Here is a 22,092-nt window from a genome sequence, read left to right as displayed (position 1 = left end):
AGGATATATTAGGAGCTTGGGATTAACAGAGACACACTACTATATATAAAATAGATAAACAATGAGGAGCTACTATATGGCATAGGGAACTATATTAATATCTTGTAACAACCCACATGGGAAAAGACTCCGAAAAAGAGTATCATTTTGCTGTATACCTGAAACACTGTAAATCAACTGTACTTCAATAAAAACATTTATAAATAGTAGACATTTTATGAGCCCTTGAGGCATCTATAAGCAAATATCAAATCCATACATAAAACACATACAAGAACTGAGAATCAGTTGACCCTGTAAGTACTAGGAGACCAGCGAGAATGATGGAATGAGCAGAAGGGAATGGAGGTAAAGAGGAAAAAGACTCTTAGATCTGTGTGAACAGAAAGCAGATCTGTGTGAACAGAAAGCTTGCCTTGGAAGTGTCCCTAGAAAGCTGCTTTCTCATAGCCTAATGATGTATACTATCTGCTCATTCTTGCCTAAAAAGGAGAACAAAGTGTTTCTTCTATCTGGAATGCACTGTCCCTTAGCCATTTGGCCAAGCCAAATCCTTCTCTCTTTCTGTTCTCAGCTCAGACACTGTCCTTTAAAAAAAAAAAATCCCTTTTATTTGTTTTTAACTTTTTGGCCATGCCACACAGCATATGGAATCTTAGTTCCCTGACCAGGAATAGAACCCATGCCTCCTACAGTGAAAGTGCAGTCTTAACCACTGTACTGCCAGGGAAGCCTCATACCCTATCTCTTTTGAGAAATGTTTCCCAAGCTCCCATTACTTAAGTACACACCTCCATTACTAGCTTATTAACTATAATTATTCCTTTGCATATCTATTTTCCCACCTAACAATAAGCTACTTGAGTTTGGGAGCCACATCTTTTATCTTTGTATTGAGGGTACCTAAAACAATACCTCCACCAAGTTGAGAGTAAATGCTTTTTGAATGAATTGAAAGAATTAACAGACTGATAACCTGCTGCCTGTCCAGAAGGCTGGAAATCCCTGAATGAATCCTGGGTTGCAGATCACAACCATGACCTACTTATTCTAGGTCAGTCTGGATGATCATAAATGAAAAATAAGCATTTTTCTACAATGGAAAACTGCATATGATACAAAAGACAGATGATGTAGCAAAGTGAGCTTGTGGGACAAAACCCCCCACACATCCTCCCCACCTTCACTGCGTGCCACAATAGATGCCTTGATTTGAGAGTAGCTCTAAGGGTTCCACTCCATTTGTCCTTAGACTGACTATTCCCAGAGACTACTATCCAACACTCAACATAGGTGGGCACCCAGAGCCATTCCAGATTAGGTTAGTGCCCCATACTTACTCTAATCAAGCTCTCTTCAGTCTTTCCACGTCAAGAATACAGTGTTGACTATGCCAGATTCTGTGCTAGGAGCCAACACGAAAGAGAAGGAAACATCATCCTATCCTTAAGACAAGTAGAATGACAGCATTAGAAATCCATTCACCAATCTACCTTTAGTGTCTCTATCACTAGAAAAGCAAAAATGATAGTTGCATTTAATGAGCTTAAAATTGCAAACACAACAATCACAGCACAGATACAGCTATACATTTTTAGCATGCCTTCCTAAAAATTTCAGCTCAGTAATTAAAACTCTGGGTGCAGACTAACTAGAATTTATTTAATCCTTGACTCTTTCCTCATTTCTAAGACTAAGATATTAATAGTACTTCTTTTACTGGGTTATTGCATGAATTAAATGAGAAAATACATGAAAACCAGGTTAAAAAAATAGAGTTTCACACATAATGAGAATTAAACATTTTTGATTTTAGTATATATTATCTGTTGGCTTAAAAAAAAAAAAAAAACTTTCAACATCTCCAGTGCAAGAGGAATAGTTCCAAGAGGAATTGAGGTTCATGAAGGTCAAGTACCAAGTTTAAATTTCTACCACTTTACAAGCAGTGGAATCAACATTAAAATCTAGATAGCTCGCCTCCCACACTGCTATCCTGATCACCCCCTCTCACAGCCTAAGCGTCAGAAAAACTCAAGAATTATCTCAGATAGAATCTTTTTATTTATTTCCTTCCCAGACTTTTCATGCTAAAGCAATCTCACAAATCCCACCCCACACTCCCCCCCATCAAAACAGGGCTGTGTTATTTAAGGACTTTATCACAGGGAGGGAGGCAACAGCAAGAGCAATTCAAAAATGCTTTTGTTAACATTGTTTCACTGTAGAAATTTCTCGCCAGAGGTAATTATCTAAGATGCACTATTTCTTTTCCTTTGCTTTGGAGTTAATTTATTCCTTAATTAATTCCCCTTCTGTCATGTGTCTATTTGGAAACTACTCATGAAAAACAAGAGATTACCATCAGCACCACTGGCCGCAGGGCAATAGAACGGCCCATGACTGAGAACCAGCTTCTGTGGTGTTCACACGTCTAGGATGGAGGTCATGAAATGAAAACCAAGGGGTATGGGCATTCCTGAAAGATCAGTAAGTGTTTCATAATATAGTACAATTATAGATTAATAGGTCAGCTCATCAAGGTAGGACTGTTGAAACTTTCAGTTAAAATGAAGTTGTGATTTTGCTTTAACAACACAAAGTTCTCTTTCCAAATCACTATCAAATATGTGCCTTTTTAATAGCTCAATATATACAAGGCTCAGGATGTCAATATGGAAAGAGCCAATACGTAGCAGTTTATAATAATGAAAGTCTATTGATTTAATGCAGAACAGAAGCACTTTTACAGTTCTCTGAAAAACGCAGTTGAAAACTTAGAGTATTTTCGCAATAGTGGACTCTGAAAATTCAAGAATAATGTTCCAAAAACACCTGCAGTTAAACTCTAAGCAAACACTGCTACTCCAGGCCGTATAGCAGTGGGACTTGGAACACTAAAATTGTGGTGTCGCTATTTTTGACATCACCACCTGGTATATTATGGAAATCCCTCTGTTACTAGTGACAAAGTCTTGATTCCTGCCAGCTCCTTGATTTTACATTCCCATAGAGGGAACTGTAAAACACAAGAAAATACAATAGGGACAACATCTTCAAAAATTATATGCCAAAAATAGACCAGGTTTACTTGCCAAGTGGTCAGAATGGCAAAGCATATTGAGACATTTGCCGTCACTTATTAGGGTCAAATTGGCAGGGCGTGCATCCCAGGGACTAGCAGGTCCCTACCAGGCACTGTGTCTACACTTTGGGTGGCTGCCATTAGGTTCACAATGAGGCCTCAGAGAATACAAACCAGGCAATTAAGCTCTCCCAGTGTGGAAAACAGATGTGATGGAACACATAATCTATAATTTGTTCAGGATTTTTCTCCAAAAAGTAACTTTCCATCAAAGCAAAAAGGACATATGTGCATTAAGCATATATTACCTATATTGACACAGTAGTTTTAAGGAATATCATTTATACAAGATTTAAGAAATGTGACAATAAACGTAAGCTGGTGTTATCCAGTAAACTTCAACTGCTATCAGAGTTCACTTAACTGAATCTCTGCTTTTATTTCTACCTGCAAGAAACTGCTTATGCCCTTTTTCTGAGATGCTTCCAGGAATTTAAAAGTTCTCTAGCCTTTTTATAGTCTCCAGTGATGAACACTGTTTATGACCTGCTTCTTTTCAAGAAGATTTCAAGGTGACCCGTAATGACACAAACAGGAGAACAAATTAAGACATGAGTACTTAAGTAATTACTACCAACCAAATAAATGGTTTTAATGAACTCAGGTTTTATTTTTTAACCTCCAATCTTGACCTTTCTACTATTAACTTATTAACTGCCATTAGGATTACAAGGTCCCTGGCCTTCAACACCTCACAGCCTGAGTCAGAATGAGTATGTTGTCCATCTGATTACCCTTCCCTGACTTTTTCTTTTCAAGCTGGATGTCATCCACTGTGGCCTGCTTAGAACATAACTTTTGTCATGTCATTCCTTTATTTAAACTTTGTAATGTCTTTTTATCTTTTAAAGAAGAAAAATCAAAATATTTATCATAGCATGTGAAATACTTAGCAGTCCAGGCACAATCCTTTTATTCTTCCTCATCCTACTAATCCCTAGAGGGCACTGGGTACCCTGATAACACTGAATAATCTGCTGCTTATAAAGCAGAAGTGAATTTGCCCATCTCTGCCTTTGTGCTCATCTTTCTGCCTGAAAACTTCCTTTCCCTTCCTCTGCTTGGTAAACGTCCACTCGGTCTTCAAGATCAAGTCTAAGTGTTACCTCTACATGGGAACCCACCATGACTCACTTGAACCTGCTCCTTCACCTGTGTTTTTGTATATGTGCATGTATCTCCAAATTTTATCCTTAGTATGCTTCTTTGTCTCCCACAAGACTACACCTTCCTAGAAGACAGTGGGGGTACATTGCTCATCTTAGGACAATATAAATTTGAGCATAGTGTCTTGTAACATCAATGTCGATTAAAGTTTGCTGAATGAATGACTGCTGGATCGGCCATTCCCACCACTTCTTTCATTTTTTGAACATTTACTAAGTGCCAGCTGGTGAGTTAAGTGCTTCACAAGTATTAGCACTTCATCCTTAAATAACTTCACAAGCCAGAGACTACTTATTCCCTTTTTACAAAAGAAGAGACTGAAGCTTAAGGAATTAAAATAACTTAACTAAACCAATAACTTAAAAAACTAAATTCAAGCAGCTAGTGAGAGAATGGGCTGGTATTCCACTGCTGGCCTATTTGATGCCAATCCTATGCACCGAATGGTTACCCTACTTGCTTATATGCCTGACAGTTCTGTTGAAGTGATGAACATTTAACAGAAACCCATGAATAGCATAGTTTTATTTACTACAAATAATATGGTCTATAACCCTCTGTCCTAAACTATTGCAAAGGATCTCAGAAATAAATAAAAATCATTTTTTAAAAATTAAGCTACAGCCCTTAGCTCTTCCTACACATCCTCAACAGTTTCGGACTTCAGTTAACAGTAAAAAAGGATAGGAGTGTCTTTTTTAATCAGTAGGACTAAATTTATCACATTATGTTATACAAGTGACTTCAGGGGCCACAGAAAAATATGGATTTGTTCAACTTGTGGCTTTGTTAAATCCTCAAGAGGCACTGTAAAAAATCAATAACCAAGGCACAAAAGGATGTGTTTTTAACAGGTCTTTTGCTGTCAAGTCATCCTTGAAGTCATCTTTTTGCAGGTGTCACTGACAAACACTAACACACACCAGACAAGATATGCCATAGACTTTCTGATCTTATTTTTACGGACTGCAACTCAGACTCATTCAATCCCATGATTTCTCTTAAAAATTAATTCACGAGGGGAAAAGGAGTAAATAGCAGATACAGGCTGATACAGTAGGCAACATGTCATCTTGTTTCCCTTCTAAGTATCTGCTAAGACTAGTTGGAAACAAGTCATTCCTGAGACAGTGCCTTGTTAGAAAGGGAGCAAGACAGACCCTTGTCAAATGTGGGTTTCACGATGAGAAACCTGACATGCCTGATGATGCCAGTCTCCCAGGAAAATGTGTTTCAAGGGACCCTACATGGTCTACATAGCACTTCAGCCTCAGTAATAAGGGATGAGAATGCCAAAATGGCTAACCTTGCTATTCATGAATTACTTAGTCACAAAGGAAGAAAATGAAAATGTCTGACAATATGGGTTACAAACCACAGGTGTTGAGTGCAAAGATTTCAGGAGAGAGAGAGACAGCAATCAGAGTTACTATAAGCCATTTATGAAGGTTTCCACCATGATTAAAGAGTCCTTTTCTGGAACATCCCTACAAAATCATCAGGACTCAGTCATACCATTAATGGGAATGGCAATACAAATCTTGGACTAGAGTGTTTTTTGTGCTCACGGCATGTAAGAATCAGTGACTTTTGCAGATTAAACTGAGAAAATTGGCATTTGCTATGCTCTGTTATATGACTTCCTAAATCCAGATTAATCTCTGACCCTCAAACATGGGCTCCAGTCAACTCACTTCACGCAAAACATTCCCAGATGTGCTGCAGGTAGTGTGGTCCAAAACAAACAAACAAACAACAACAAAAAAAATGACTAATCCTTTCTGCAATAACAATATGATTGGCATCCTTTATGGGCAGATAAGTCATGTGATGGGAACAGCTTGAATTCCTCAGGCAGTTTCTCAACTACACACCACCTCCAGTTTCATTTTAAAATCCAAGCCAATCTGAGGTTTCTGAACAGCTAATAGTACAGCTTGATCATTCTCAATAGGAAGGTCACTGTGGTCTCATCCCATTGTTATGGCTTTATGTAATAACATGGGTTATAAGGTAGCAGATGGCTTAAAGTACAGTAGTCTTGTGGGCTTGCATATAATCACTTAATTAAAAGAATGAAACAAAGCATTCAGCACTGCATGTGTGATAAAACAATTAAAGGTGTAGCTTATTCTTAGAAAACAGCCCCAAAGTATATGGAAACAACACCAAATGTAAAGGCAAACCCTTGGAGGTTATTATCAAGTCTCCTCATTCCCGGGACAACACCAATGGCTTATTTTTCAAATGCATACAGTTCAGCTTTGTAGATTGCACTTTTCTTGGGAAGTAATAATTTGATGCCTCTTTACCATCTGGAATTGTTATAGCTAAGCACAGGTCCCCGTAAAAACCAGCTATTGTTGTCCCCATCAGCACATCCTCAGAAGATAATAACCACGAACTTTCTGAAAAGAATCCTCATCATGGGCAATCACTTTAGTAGGACACTTACTTCTACTGGACTCTAGACCTCCATCTGCCTTTTTGTCCTCTGTTGAATAAAATGTCTGGAATTGTGTCACCAGGGAAGGCATGAAGGTCATGTTTAAAATGGGTATGTCATAGCCCTTATATGTGGACTTTAAAAAGAAAAGATACAAGTGGACTTACTTACAAAACAGAAAGAGACAGACTTAAAGAAATGAAATTGTGGTTGCCAGGGGGAAGGGATAGTTAGAAAGTCTGGGATGGACATGTACACACTGCTATATTTAAAATGGATAACCAACAAGGACCTATGTAGAGCATATGGAACTCTGCTCAATGTTATGTGCCAGGCTGGATGGAAGCGGGATCTGGGGAAGAATGGATACATGTATTATGTGTGGCTGAGTCCCTTCACTATTTACCTGAAACTACCACAACACTGGTAATCAGCCATACCCCAATACAAAATAAAAGTTAAAAGTTTGGGGAAAAAGAATATGTATCTCAGCAAAACTATAAAATAAAACGGGTAGGTCATGGATGTCCTGAATGGGAAGAGTGACCACAGGATGTGGAGGCTCACGGTGACTGACATTTCTAATTCATATTCCCTTTTTTCACAACCTCGAAGAATAGACTACCCCAACTCTTTCCCAAAGCTTACACTCTTTTATCCCTATGATCAGAGCATCACTGAAATGAAGCATGACACCGAGAATTCTAAAGACTTCCCATAACTTGCTAAAAAAAAAATTCCAGGAGAAATAAAACTCCCAAATAAATTGGTCTTTAACTCAAAATTCTCAACAGCAAATGAGGATGGTTTGGATACCTACAGGAGCCTGACTCCATAGTCAGCTATTGATTATTGGAAAAACATTCCCAAGAAAGAATAAGAACAGAGCAACTGATGTGAGTGCTGAGGGTTTGGCTGCTTATGTATCTGTACACAATGCATTAGTCTGCAGAAAAATCTTCCCTTATGAGCAGACCTTAGTATGGGTTCATTTGATGAAGACTTCCCTTAGGTATATGTTTATCTGATTCCTACTTTAGGTTTATATGGTTTGAGGACTAAGGCTCCATGATAAGGCCTTTAGTTTGTTTTCCTTAAGATAAAAAGGCACCTTTGTAACCCAAGGAAATTGGTGTAATAACCAGATCCAGTTGGCATTATACTGACTTCCTTTTGTATACTCCTAATTACACAGAGATACCTTGCAGAAATTTTGGTTTTAACAGTATAAAAACCTTTGCTTCAGCTACCTTAAGGTCTAAGCCTTTTGTACACTCCTAATTACACAGAGATACCTTGCAGAAATTTTGGTTTTAACAGTATAAAAACCTTTGCTTCAGCTACCTTAAGGTCTAAGCCAATCGTCTATGTATCATCTCACTTTGGAGAAAACTTGACAATGGTTAGCAAAGGATCTACAATGCACAGAATATTGTTTATAGGTAGTGTTTGAGAGGAGCTTTACATTGCTTACTGGGGTAGTTAGTTTGTGGGGAGGGGTTCCCACAAAAACATATCGTTGCAATTAGAAAAGGTCACGTGGAAGTGAAGCAAACTATCCACTCACTCATCAGCTCATTTATTTAACAAATAATACGGCGCACAGGCTTCCCAGGGAGCACTAGTGGTAAAAAACCTGCCTGCCAATACAGGAGAGACATAAGAGATGTGGGATTGATCCCTGGGTCACGAAGATCCTCTGGATGAGGGCATGGCAACCCACTCCAGTATTCTTGCCTGGAAAATCCCCTGGACAGAGGAGCCTGGCAGGCTACAGTTCATAGGGTCACAAAGAGTCAGACATGGCTGAAGCGACTTAGCACACACACACATGCACATGGCACACCTCTTTACTCCACAAGGCATCGAAGGAACAGAAATTAACAATGCACATTCCCTGGCCTTCAGAGTTTTCATTCCAGTAGAGGAATTAGTGAATGATCTAGAAGTCACCATACATTTTGATTAGTGCCATGAGGGAAATACATAAGGAGTGACAGTCTCAGAAGATGGGTGTGCAACTCAGCCTGAAGTAACTTCTCAGAGAAGGGGCCCTTGAATGGACTCACTGAGCAAACAAGTGGTAAAAGTCATTTTAAGCACAGGGAACAACATAGGCAAAGGCACATAGATTTGAGGACACAGTACATGGGAGAAACTAGATAGTTCATTGGGAGACAGAAATAAGAGGGAAATAGTAGCAGACATTCAACATTATATACTATTGGTTGTTGGACAGCTATTGCCAGTGATGGCCATCCTGGGGCTTCCCTGATGCTCAGCAGGTAAAGAATCCGCCTGCAATATAGGAGACACGGATTTAATCCCTGGGTTGGAAAGGGCATTGCAACCCACTTTAGTATTCTTGCCTTGAGAATCCCATGGAGAGAGGAGCTTGGAGGGCTACAGTCCATGGGGTAGCAAAGAGTTGGATGTGACTGAGCGACTAACACTTTCACTTTCACTAAAACTGCAAAAATGAAACAAAGGCAGAGCTACTAATTCAAACCATCACATCTGCTGGAAAACATAACAGTAGCTGGTCAAGCCCAGCATCTTTAGCATTTCTCAAATCAAAAAAAAAGTCCATACATTTGTGGCTTGAGAGGTTGCATTGAAAACATTGCACTGCCTAGTCCAGGATAAGTTCAAACCACCCAGGAAGTGGATATTCCTCAGGTGTTTGAACACTGAACATAAAACTATAGTACACTATGTGCAGAAAGGGCTTCTAGGAAACCTGGATGCAGTCTTTCAGGTGTTAGGAAACAACGGGTTCTGGCATAAGGCCTTGGTGTTTCCTACATAAATCATAAAGCCAAACTTGGTAATGATACGTATAACTTGAAGCTTTCAAACTCCCAGCTGAAATGACCCCTGGTTTCTTAGACCACTGTTTTTACCTCTGTAGATGGTCAGGCAGTAAACAAACATCTACAGAGTTATCTCAAAGTACAGAACTGACAAATGAAAAAGTATATTTTTAATAATAGGGAATGACTACTCATGGTCCTCTGGTCAAGGAGATAGTGTCTTAAGAAATGAAAAAGGACAGACATATTATAACTTGAAATATATCATTGCTATACTGTAATGAGAGGAATTCCATATGGCAGAGGTTAAGAGCTTGAATTGCAGAATGAATTGAATAATAGGAGAAGGGGACAACAGAAGATGAGATGGTTGGATGGCATAAGCAACTCGATGGACGTAAGTCTGAGCAAGCTCCGGGAGTTGGTGATGGACAGGGAAGTCTGGTGTGCTGCAGCCCATGGGGTCGCAAAGAGTCAGACACAACTGAGATACTGAACCAAACTGAACTGAGAAAGTAAGCGTAGTGTCAGACAGCTGGGACGCAAGATTCCCAGCTGCTCTGTGCCTCAGTTCCTCAATCTATAAAATGGGATAACGGTAGTATCAGCCTCATAAGATTGTTATGAGGATTAGAGGAGATAATACAGCTATAACAGTGGATCTAAAATTGAATCTAAAGAAAGCAAACCACTTAATAATTCCTCTTTAACTTTAGCCACACTTGGATTCCTGGTGGATTTTTGCAACATTCAACTTGGCATCTATACCCTCATTTTCCCCTAGTTTTCTTATTTTTTCTTCACTTATATGTAATTTTAACATAAATCCAGAAACATACATCTCTTCCCATGTAATATCACCCAATTGCCAGAAAAGAAGGCTAGTCCTTTGGAAAAATCAAGAAACTGGGCTCCACTCAGCTTTTTTGCTTATTGGTTGTATAAATTTTAGAAAGTCACTTCACTCTGTGAGCTTCAGTTTCCTCACCTATAAAGCAAAAAGCTTAGATTAGCTTCACAGCTCCTTCTAGCTCAAAAATGTAATGATCTCATAGCTTATTTATGTTTTTTCCAAAGTCACTGATAAAAATTTAATCTTACTTGGCCACCTCATATAGAATTTCTTCCAAGCTATTCTATTTTAGTATATTTAAATTTTTATCCAATTCCTATCACTTTCCCCTTTTCATGAGAATCCAGGTAATGTCTCCAATATCTTGTTGAAGTCAGAGTTCATGGCTACAACTTCTTCCTAAATGGTCCAACTAATGTTGGTAGATTCTGCTGAAATTCATTCTCAGTGAATCCATGCTGATTTCTAGCAACTTTTTTGTTCATTTCTAAATGCCTGCATGCTCTCTATAGGGAACTCTGAGAAAAAAAATTACCAAAATATGTCATGATTATTGATTTATATTTATTCCTGATTTATAGTTCCTGAATTTTCTCTTACTCCTCCCTTTTTATCCTCTGACAGTCCTCCCATTATTAATTTCTCAGAAATTATTAATAGTAATTACCTGATTTAATCTGTGATTTCTTCCAGAATTCAGAACCGGAGGAAAACTTAATTGATTATGGACCCTTCTTGTGGTCTTCTCCCTGGCTTGGATGTGAGAGAACTTTTTCATATATTTGTATCACAATCTCCAGATTAGGAAACATTCTCACAAAGGCACATAAGGAGGCAGGAAGGACTGGGCAGTGTCTTGCTTTCACTCATTTAGAACCAACTCTCCCAACCAGTGATCCTCTCTCTCCTTACCACAACTTCTCCTAAAATATAATTGAAAAACAATCATAGCAACAATCGACATCACTCCATTTTCACATTCTGTGCTTTATTCTTCCTGGTTCTCACAGGTTCATGCCAGTCTTGTATATTGTCCCAGGCCTGCCCAAGAACTAACACACCTACAGGTTTTGTCTCTCTTGCTAGTTCTTTCAACACTCACATGGCTCAATGCAGCTTAGCCATCCAGTGGCTTCTTTGGAGATCTTGACTTGTTTGTCTTATTGAGACTATTCCCTATTATTTTAATAATTTTTTAAGTTTTCCTATTGCTCTTAAGCTATATATCTTTTTATTAGAGTTTCTAACCATGAAAAGTATCTCTCTACTTTTAAAGCAGTTTTCCCTAAAGGATATAAGTAGATCTTTTTGCCCTTCCTCCACTCCTACTAACACTATAACTGGGTAACTTTCTTCCAAAAGTCCATATGATTTCTCCATCCTAAAATGATTCTTCTATTCTTAAAATGATGTCCAGTGTAGATGTCCTCTTACACCTTCATGTTTTCACAGAGGAAACCACATGGCCAGTAAAGCAAATCAAGAATGTTTCAGATGGCCAGTTTTATGTTAAAAAGAAAGCTCCTAGTAGCAATTAAACCACAATACTGCTTCTGTTCCTCCCTCCTGTTCTTCCTACCTGGGTGCCCTTCTGTGCTTCAGACCTCAGATTCACAGTCACACAGGAGACAGCAGACTCAAGGTTATGAGAGGGCAGCTATGGTCATTCAGGTCAAAAGACCTGCTTCTAAATTGTGATTTTGCCTCTACTTTCTAATCCTATGATCACAAACAGATTTCTTCATCTCAGTTTCTGCACTGCTACAATGGAGAAAACAACATTCATCATAAAAGGCAGTTGTGAATATCAAAGGAGAAAATACACATATAAACACCCAGTACAGTAGTCACTGGCTTTACAACAGAATAAATAATTTTGAAAATGCACAAATCAAACTAAGAACTTTATTCTTCTCTAGAAGTCAGGCTGGAGAGGGTGAGAGAGGGAAAGAAAATGAGATTTATAATCTGCTTATTTCTGTGGTGTTTAATTTTTATATTAAGCACTTTTACTCATGTAATCTAAGGAAACTAGTATTAAAATGAATGGTTCACCATGACAAAAGGCCTCCAACGCTTTGTTCTATCATTCATTTGCATTACATGTGTTTCAAAAATGTAAATGTAACTCTGAACATCATCCTCTGACTATATGATTGCTCCATGCTATTTAAGAGGTAATACAATTGAGATTACACTTTAGTAGAGTTCCATTCTCATGTTTAGCTCACTAAATGTGCCTCCTTTTTCTAAAGTAGGCTGTAGTCTCCTCTTTAAAACACTCATACACAAGCTATTGTATTACTGAAGTAGAATTGATTTACAAAGTTGTGTTAGCTTCAGGTGTACAACAAAGTGATTCAGATATATAGATAGAGATACATATTTATATATCTCTATATATTCCTTCAGATTCTTTTCCATTATAGATTATTACAAGATATTGAATACAGTTCCTTGTGCTACACAGTAGATCCTTATTGTTTATTTTGTACATAATCATTTGTATATCAGATAACTACTCATAAAATGATAGCAATCGCTGCAGTTGTATTCGAACCGACACCTATCCAAACCTGCTACAATTGTGCCCCTTCCTACCCAGAGAATATTCTCCATATCGCTATCATTCTATGCCCAGTTCACTCTCTTGTACGTCTGCCTTGTTTGTAAATTGTTCTCAGATATCCTGGAGAGGTAGACGTGGAGCCACAGGATCCTATTCATCAAAAGACAAGAACTTTTTCTTTACTCATATCCCTCCGGGAGAAGGAAGTTTCAACAGTTTAGGATTCTTTCGCTGTGGTTCCTAGCAGCCAGAAATGATGTCTACGGGCATGTTTCAGGTCCTTTCATTCTCTGCCTCCCTGAAGGGTTCAGATCCTGATGAATAGAACTTGAAGATTAGAAAATTGTAGCATCCAGAAGAGATGGTCTCTCCAATGTCATCCAAAGTCTCCATAATCAAGCCAAGTCCGTGCACAGACAGGGGTCTCATCACAGTCTGCCACAGGGCTACTTACATTCGAAAGAAGCCAGGTACTCAGTGCAGAAGTGATGACAGTACTGGGTCAGTGCCATCGCTCAGGCTGAGTGAACAACCAGCACTCCCATGTTCAAAGGAATCGGGAGAGTCCATTTTGTTCAGGGTCTCTAGCCCTGCGAAAAAATACATGGCATACTAGCCTTCATCCACCCACTTACCCATTCACTCACCTCCATTCCCCAAAATTCACTCACATCCTAGAATATATACACATATATTAAAAGTCAAGATGCAAAAAAGATCTGGATCCTAAATTTGCATTATGTTGCATGCTAAGTGCCAGATTTTCTTGCTGTTCTATTCGTAGTTACATGAGAGGTACCATGATTTGCAAAGATATAGAAAACATTTTTGATAGCTCTGGGCTATGTCAAGTATTAGTTTTAGTAGCAGGCCAGATCTCTGAGAACATGCTGTGTGGCTGTGTATGAATATGGCTGTTGGTTTCCACTGCCAGATGAAATGATGATTAACCAGGACTCAGCTGTCAGTTGTTTGATGTTACTTGTGCTCTTTGCTAACAGCTGCCTACTTCAAGCTGTGCTTCCTACATGTCAAACATAAACCCGAAACCGCAACTTTCAGAAGGGAAATTTCAAAGTTCTCATCGAGTATGTTGGAATAGTCAACATTATTTCCAATTAAAGTCTACTTAGTATATTATGTAACTAAAATCATTGTAAAGATAGAAATGTTCAGAATATGTGAGGTAGCCAGGAAAAACAAAAACTTATTAGATTTACATACAATCTGCATATATATTTTAAAATGTATAAACTTCACAAATACTCTATGCATAAAATGTTCCTTGATATGCTGTCTGTTTCCTTTTTTATTCTGTAATAAATAAGAAGTGAAATATTATTCCAAGGTAAATTATAAGAAATGTACATTCTTTATTCAGAATAAACTTTAAACATTTTAAAGTAAATAGTTCTTTATTGACAAGGTCCTCAACACTCCCTAATTTGCTTTTTAATCAAAAATATCATAAAAATAGCATTTGTATGCTTGGGCTATGTATAATCCAAGCAGAAACAAAATGTTAAAAAGGTGAAAAAAATGTTGGTCAAGTTCTTTAAGGTTAGAAAGGCATATGCCTAAACTTGGGGTGAGCCAAAAAGAATGGACTTTTTTTTTTTTTTTTGGGCTTAACCTAGATAATAAGTGTCTAATTTGGACTGTCCATGTGGCATACAGTTCCCAAATTAAATTCTTTCACAGACTGCCTTTTTTAGCAAAAGAGGGGGAAGTGAGAATTAGACAACACCCAGGCTCTTTCTGTACAACCACAGCCAAGTTTGTCTAAAAACCGAATTTGGCTAATTCACTGTAGTTCATTGTTAGACTCAGTTATAAGAGGGCTCCAGAAACTTAAAGCAGCCCCCCATTCACACCTGAACAGAACTGAGTCTGTTCCAGGATGTAGTATAAAGTCTAGGAGAGAAAGAAACATGCCCTTCTCATTTCCCTTTGTCTTTTCCCAACACTTGAATTACCTGCTTGGAACCTGTTTCCTAATTCCCCAAATATAGTGTCCAGGAAAGCAGCTGGCAAAGCGTCCAGAACAGCTTAGCGGTCTGGAGTTGTAAAGGGAGCTGGGCTTTACCCAGTATGTTTCATCTTTCCTGTGCAGTCAGTTACCTCCAGATTTCTAAAAAAATGGTACCTGCCTTGTCTCCCTCACTCCCCCAGGTGGCAAACCTGCTGAGGCTCTTTCAGATCCCACAGATAAGCTACGCATCCACCAGCGCCAAACTCAGCGACAAATCGCGCTATGATTACTTTGCCAGGACCGTGCCCCCCGATTTCTACCAGGCCAAAGCCATGGCCGAGATCTTGCGTTTCTTCAACTGGACCTACGTGTCCACCGTGGCCTCGGAGGGCGACTATGGAGAGACGGGGATCGAGGCCTTCGAGCAGGAAGCCCGCCTGCGCAACATCTGCATCGCCACTGCGGAGAAGGTGGGCCGCTCCAACATCCGCAAATCCTACGACAGCGTGATCCGCGAGCTGCTGCAAAAGCCCAACGCGCGCGTTGTGGTCCTCTTCATGCGCAGCGACGACTCCAGGGAGCTCATCGCCGCTGCCAGCCGTGCCAACGCCTCTTTCACCTGGGTGGCCAGCGACGGCTGGGGTGCGCAGGAGAGCATCATCAAAGGCAGCGAGCACGTGGCCTATGGCGCCATCACCCTGGAGCTGGCCTCGCAGCCCGTCCGCCAGTTCGATCGCTACTTCCAGAGCCTCAACCCCTACAACAACCACCGCAACCCCTGGTTCCGGGACTTCTGGGAGCAGAAGTTCCAGTGCAGCCTCCAGAACAAGCACAACCACAGGCGTCCTTGCGACAAGCATCTGGCCATCGACAGCAGCAACTATGAGCAAGAATCCAAGATTATGTTCGTGGTGAATGCAGTATATGCCATGGCCCATGCCCTGCACAAAATGCAGCGTACGCTTTGCCCCAACACCACCAAGCTCTGCGACGCCATGAAGATCCTGGACGGGAAGAAGCTGTACAAGGATTACTTGCTAAAGATCAACTTCACAGGTAAGCAAGAAGCCTTTAATCAATTTTCTTCTATGATGCAAATAGTGGAATCAAAGAGGAATCAAATACCTCTGCCCCAACCCAGAAATCTTTGTTTCAGAGCCACCCAAGCGATTCAAACTGAAATATTCCAAGATGCAATATGATGGGTTTTTTATGTCGGTTACTTATTTTCTTGAGAATATCTTGGCTGGTACACCACATGAGATTGAAGACCCCCTAGGCTGGACTGACCTGCGGTAGCTGCCTAGATGTGGGCTATGCCACATTTGCTCTCTTTCTTGTGATTAGCTGTGGGATATGACACCTGCGCAATGAGCATTTAATCTTCTTTAGCAGAACTGACAACTCTCTAAGGAACATGAACTTCCAAGCTTTCCTTCTGGGTGATTTGAGCAAAAGAGTCTCATAACTTTCACAGTGGGGGTGAGAAAAAAAAAGTCATTCTTTTTCCAGAGCCTAATTAGGGAAGGAAAGAGAAAAACACTCAGAGCATGGTGATTCCAGGCATTCGAATTTATATCTTCTGCTGTACAGCAGCATTTCCATGTCAGTATTAAGAGTTGTGGATTTTTCTCAGATTATCTTATGAAATGAAACTGTTTTCCTGGGAGCTTGACTTTAAGCAAACTAAAAACTGATGGAAGTCATTCTGATATAGAAGTGAACATCCAGAGGTGTGTTCAAAGTGGCTTTTGCTGCTCTATTTGTTTATAAATATGGTCTAAACATTTCTCAATATAGCACTGTGTTTTAACGTACTGGTAACATATAAAAAAAAAAACACACAACATCTTTAGAATTGCATGCTCTTCTACAGTGCATGTGATATCATTGCATTAAGGTACCAGTTCTGGGGAATTTTGCTTAAACCTAAGTCATAAAGTGGTAAGTAATATTACTGAGTACAGAAGATTTTGATGCCAAAAATATTCCAATGAGAGAACACTTTCATTTGTCTAAGTTGCTAATCATCTCCCATGCCACTCGTGCGTCATTCTAGTCTGCAGTCTGTTTCAATTGATTTATCATCCAAGGCATGAAAGTTTTTATGCTCAAATCATATAATCAGTGAAGCAAGTAGCAATTCTCACTTCTCCCTTATAGATAATCACTCAGAAGTCAAATGGACTGAAAAAAATCAATGGTAGTACTGAAAGAAGACCCCATGACAACTGGCTTCTAGTCCAGAACTCTCACCCCTACTCTAGCCCAGAAAATAAGCACCAAAATTATCAGCCTGCATTTTTGCACATCCTTTCTTCATTCTACACAGAGAGCCAAAAGTGGCTAAAATTAATTATGTCAGCATTCGCTCCTATTCATCTGATGGATACCATCTCTTAACATTAGAACAGGCACTGAAAATGGTAAAGATGAAGCCTTTCCTGTGCCCTGTATCCCCACAGGTGTATTCCATATAAGAGCATGTGTGTGTGTGTGATATACATGTATACATGTCCAGGATTTATCTCAAAATCCCAGATCAGTTCACACTGATGACTCCAGAATATAAGAATGGACCACAGAGTCAGTAAAAAAAAAAAAAAAAAAAAAAAAAAGAATATCTTTAGACATAAATAAACTCTCAGATTATCTATAAATAGCATCTACAATGCACTTAATTCTTAAAGCTGAATAAGATAAGCAACTTCCTTCCCTTTCAGACTACCCTTGGGGTAATCATTCATCTTTATGCACCACAAGTATTAATTAACTCCATTATTCTAGTTCATTACTCCTTGGTATGCAAATATACAAATATATACACTCATTAACAGCTAAAAAATGAAAACTCTTGGATTTCAGAGAGCCTTTGCAAAGTGTTTTTTGTAACCAAAATATTTTCCTTGATTTCACTGATTGAGTCTTAAATGGCAAAGAAAAATGAAGAAATAAGGCTATTATTTGGATAAATGAAACAACAGGATCTTCTTTTTGTCTGCCTTGTTCAATTACTGGCTTCGATTCTACAATTTAGTTTGGCTGTGGAGACCTGACCACAAAGTGCTATTTTCGCCTTCTCAATTTGCTCGACATTACTACTAGTCACTCTCCATCTCTGAAGAGAATAGCAGGGTGAAAAACAGATTCACACTACAGAAAAGAGAGGGAATTTAGACCAGCTACCAGGCACATATGCATAGCAGTAAGACTTGGGCAAGAAAATGCCTTACTATGAGAGGATCCTGAGATGCTAAACTAGCTAAATATGTCTGTTGAAAGAATAAGGTTAACCTAGTAAACTACTGAAAAGTAGATCTGTTTTACATTTTTTTGGAAATAGTATCTCTGATTCTCTAACTTGAATGCTGAGGCAGTGGCTTAGGCACAATAGGGAACACTTCAGCAAACATTGCAGTCTTCTCTTGGATCAAAAAGTCCTCATGAATCCATCTGCTTGTTCTCAGTGCGTCTACTCCAGGATTCTTCTGGCAGACAGTTGTAGTCAATCCCCCTAGAGCCCTAGTCCTCACAGGATGGAAGCTCTAAGCCTCCTGAGACTACTCCTCTGTTTCTGGGTATATTCCTACTAACTAGTTCCAACACTGGCCACTATGAGTATTCCTTAAAGTTAACCAACTGTGAATATTTCTTTTACAAAAGAGATTTTTGGAAAACTATATATGCTGTGTTAAAAAGACTTCTAAATAGTGAGTCCTCCTGGCATAAGATCTAGTGACTCTCTACCTCTCTAGACTCATCTTCTGCCACACACCCAGCATTCACCCTTCCTTTCATTAAGACTACTTACAGATCACCATGAACATCATGCCTTTCTTTATGCCTTTGTGCCCTCTGTATATGCTATATCCTCTACCTGGAACATGCTCACCCCATCCCCTTCTGTCAGGTCTAGCCCCTTTACTTATTCCATCCTAACTGCTACTACCCTGGTCCAAGGTGCCAACACCCACCTCCAACCCATCCACAGCACAACAGCCAGGATGGCCTTTTACAGTGTTCAGTTCAGTTCAGTCACTCAGTCGTGTCTGACTCTTTAGGACCTCATGGACTGCAGCACGCCAGGCCACCCTTTCCATCACCAACTCACAGAGTTTACTCAAACTCATGTCCATTGAGTTGGTGATGCCAACCATCTCATCCTGTCATCCCCTTCTCCTCCACCTTCAATCTTTCCCAGCATCAGGGGCTTTTCAGATGTGTCAGTTGTTCGCATCAGGTGGCCAAGCTATTGGGAGTTTCAGCTTCAGCAGCAATCCTTCCAATGAATATTCATGATTGGTTTCCTTTAGGATGGACTGGTTGGATCTCTTTGCTGTCCAAAGGACTCTCAAGAGTATTCTCCAACACCACAGTTCAAAAGCATCAATTCTTTGGCCCTCAGCTTTCTTTGTAGTTCAACTCTCACATCCATACATGACCACTGGAAAAACCATAGCCTTGACTAGACAGACCTTTATTGGCAAAGTAATATCTCTGCTTTTTAATATGCTGTCTAGGTTGGTCATAACTTTCCTTCCAAGGAGTAAGCGTCTTTTAATTTCATGGCTGCAATCACCATCTGCAGTGATTTTGGAGCCCAGAAAAATAAAGTCAGCCACTGTTTCCACTGTTTTCCCATCTATTTGCCATGAAGTGATGGGACCAGATACCATGATCTTAGTTTTCTGAATACTGAGTTGTAAGCCAACTTTTTCACTCTCCTCTTTCACTTTCATCAAGAGGCTCTTTAGTTCTTCTTCACTTTCTGCCATAAGGGTGGTGTCATTCTGAGGTTATTGAAATTTCTCCTGGCAATCTTTATTCCTGTTTGTGCTTCATCTAGTCCAGCATTTCTCATGATGCACTCTGCATATAAGTTAAATAAGCAGCATGAAAATATACAGCCTTGACGTACTCTTTTTCCTATTCGGAACCAATCTGTTGTTCCATGTCCAGTTCTAACTGTTGCTTCTTGACCTGCATATAGATTTCTCAGGAGGCAGGTCAGGTGGTCTGGTATTCCCATCTCTTGAAGAATTTTCCACAGTTTGTTGTGACCCACACAGTCAAAGGCTTTAGCATAGTCAATAAAGCAGAAGTAGATGTTTTTCTGGAACTCTCTTGCTTTTTCGATGATCCAACAGATGTTGGCAATTTGATCTCTGGTTCTCTGTCTTTTCTAAATCCAGCTTGAACATCTGGAAGCTCATGGTTCATGTACTGCTGAAGCCTGGCTTGGAAAATTTTGAGCATTACTTTGCTAGTGTGTGAGATGAGTGCAATTGTGTGGTAGTTTGCGCATTCTTTGGCATTGCCTTTCTTTGGGATTGGAATGAAAGTCAGAGGAAGTCACTCCTCTACTCAAAACCTCTTAGAGAGTCTCCCCATGTCGCTCACAGTCAAAGTCAAACTTCTAACAGTGTTCTACAAAGTCCAACCTGGTTGGCCCACCCTGGCTCCCACATCCCTGTTACTGCTGCTCCCCTGCCATCATCCGTTACCTTCCTCTCTTGCTCACTTCACTCCAGCCAGCCTTGTTTCCAAACTTAGGGCTTTTCCACTCCCAATTCCCTCTGCCTGGTAAAGCCCTTTCCCCAGACATCCCTATAGCTAATTTATTCCCTTACTTCCATCGGGCTTTCCTTAAATTCTAGTTTCTTATTGAGGCCCACCTGGCTATGAGGCCCACCTGGCAATGCTTCTTAAGATGGCAATGCCCCCAGTCCCTACCACATGTGCCCCTGTTTCCCTTTAACCTGTTCTACATTTTTTTTCACTCCATTATTTTTTCACCTTCTCTTTTATGGATAATATTTACATTTTCATGTTTATTCTTTATTGCTTGATTTCACACTTGAATATAAACTCCTGAAAACAGAAATTATTATCAGTTTTATTCACTGCAGTAGCCCCAGCATAATAAGTGTTCAGTAAATATTTGTTGATTATGACTAGCACTTAACGCCCATATTTGTGTTTCCTTCTCTGTATCCATTACTAAGATTGTGAACTTTTTCAACGCAGAAAACATATGTTCCATCTCTGATCTCAAATACACAACACATTTACTGGTATAGAGTGCAAAATATATTAGTGTTTACCAAAGGAATATGGGATGAGAAAAATAATCAATAGCTTTATAATGTGATTCTTTTTTGTGAAAATTAAATGTATATTTTTTCATTAACAAATGAATTTCAAGAAAGAAAAGTTTATGACTTCTAGAATGACTGGCTTTTTTTTTTTTAACCTAAGCACTGTCCATTGGTTTTATCTTTGTATTTGAGGCAAATTTAAAACCAAAGAGCATCAGCACTGGATCTGGGATTTGTTCCTGTTTTATATATGAAGCCCCATAACTGAAAGTAATTTGCCCAAGATCATCATCTTCTTAGTGGCAAGGAGCAAAGTTGAAATCCAGGTCATCAGACCCAGTGCTGCTTTTATACATACACGGGAACTCTGGGAAGTTGGGGACTTTGATCCCAAACACCTAACACAGTGACTGACACATGCTCACTATTTATTAATGGAGTGCTTATTAAAGGAATAAAAGACAGTCAGTCAATAAGTTCAAAATACGCTTCTTCTTGCTCTCCTTTTCATTATACCCTTAATGCTCCTGGATCACTTTCTCAATTATTTGGAGCTAAGGTTATTCATAAAACAGCCAAACTTTGGAAGCTGAGCCTTAAACCTTAGGATATTAAAAAAAAAAAAAAAAGCTTCAAAGTATTCTTTTATTAGTAAAATTTTTCCATCTGAAAGAGCCATGTCATGTTGAATTTTAAAATAAATATTTAAATCAGAATTATGTTTGGTGGCAAGAGACTTTTCCAAATCATTTTGAGTAAACTTCCATGCACTCATCATGTAAAAAGAGAGCTTAAACTCACCAATGCAGATAAAAACAGAGGAGACAGAGAGGGCTATGAAACAGTTGAAGAAATGCAATGTCACTGTCATTTTGTATGTTCGTGGTCTGGTACAATGCCTCTCACTTTTTATTATGAGACGAGCTCAAGAAAAGGGAATAGACCAAAACCACAGAGTTCCAAAAGGCCTTCCTCAAAGAGAACCATACTTTTATTCCTCACTTGACAGAGGTGGAAATTCAGGATGTC

General features: G+C 39.3%; 1 protein-coding gene and 1 long non-coding RNA gene across 2 annotated transcripts in view; one reads left to right on the top strand and one right to left on the bottom strand.

Moving 5' to 3' along the window:
* Positions 1-22,092, top strand: part of GRM3 (glutamate metabotropic receptor 3) — a 98,309-nt gene that overhangs the window by 7,714 nt on the left and 68,503 nt on the right. Inside the window, exon 2 of the mRNA XM_055589461.1 lies at positions 15,166-16,021. Within this exon, the coding sequence (XP_055445436.1) occupies positions 15,166-16,021 (856 nt within the window). The remainder of the gene's footprint in view (positions 1-15,165; positions 16,022-22,092) is intronic.
* LOC129658524 (uncharacterized) lies at positions 8,940-20,533 on the bottom strand. The gene is made up of 3 exons (XR_008717386.1): positions 20,470-20,533; positions 11,092-11,173; positions 8,940-9,056 (listed from the first exon to the last, which is right to left on the bottom strand). It is a non-coding gene; the product is annotated as an uncharacterized LOC129658524 (long non-coding RNA).

The sequence above is a fragment of the Bubalus kerabau genome, chromosome 8, assembly GCF_029407905.1.
Source record: "Bubalus kerabau isolate K-KA32 ecotype Philippines breed swamp buffalo chromosome 8, PCC_UOA_SB_1v2, whole genome shotgun sequence".
Taxonomy (NCBI): Eukaryota; Metazoa; Chordata; class Mammalia; order Artiodactyla; family Bovidae; genus Bubalus; species Bubalus kerabau.
This window is presented reverse-complemented; position numbering and strand designations above follow the sequence as displayed.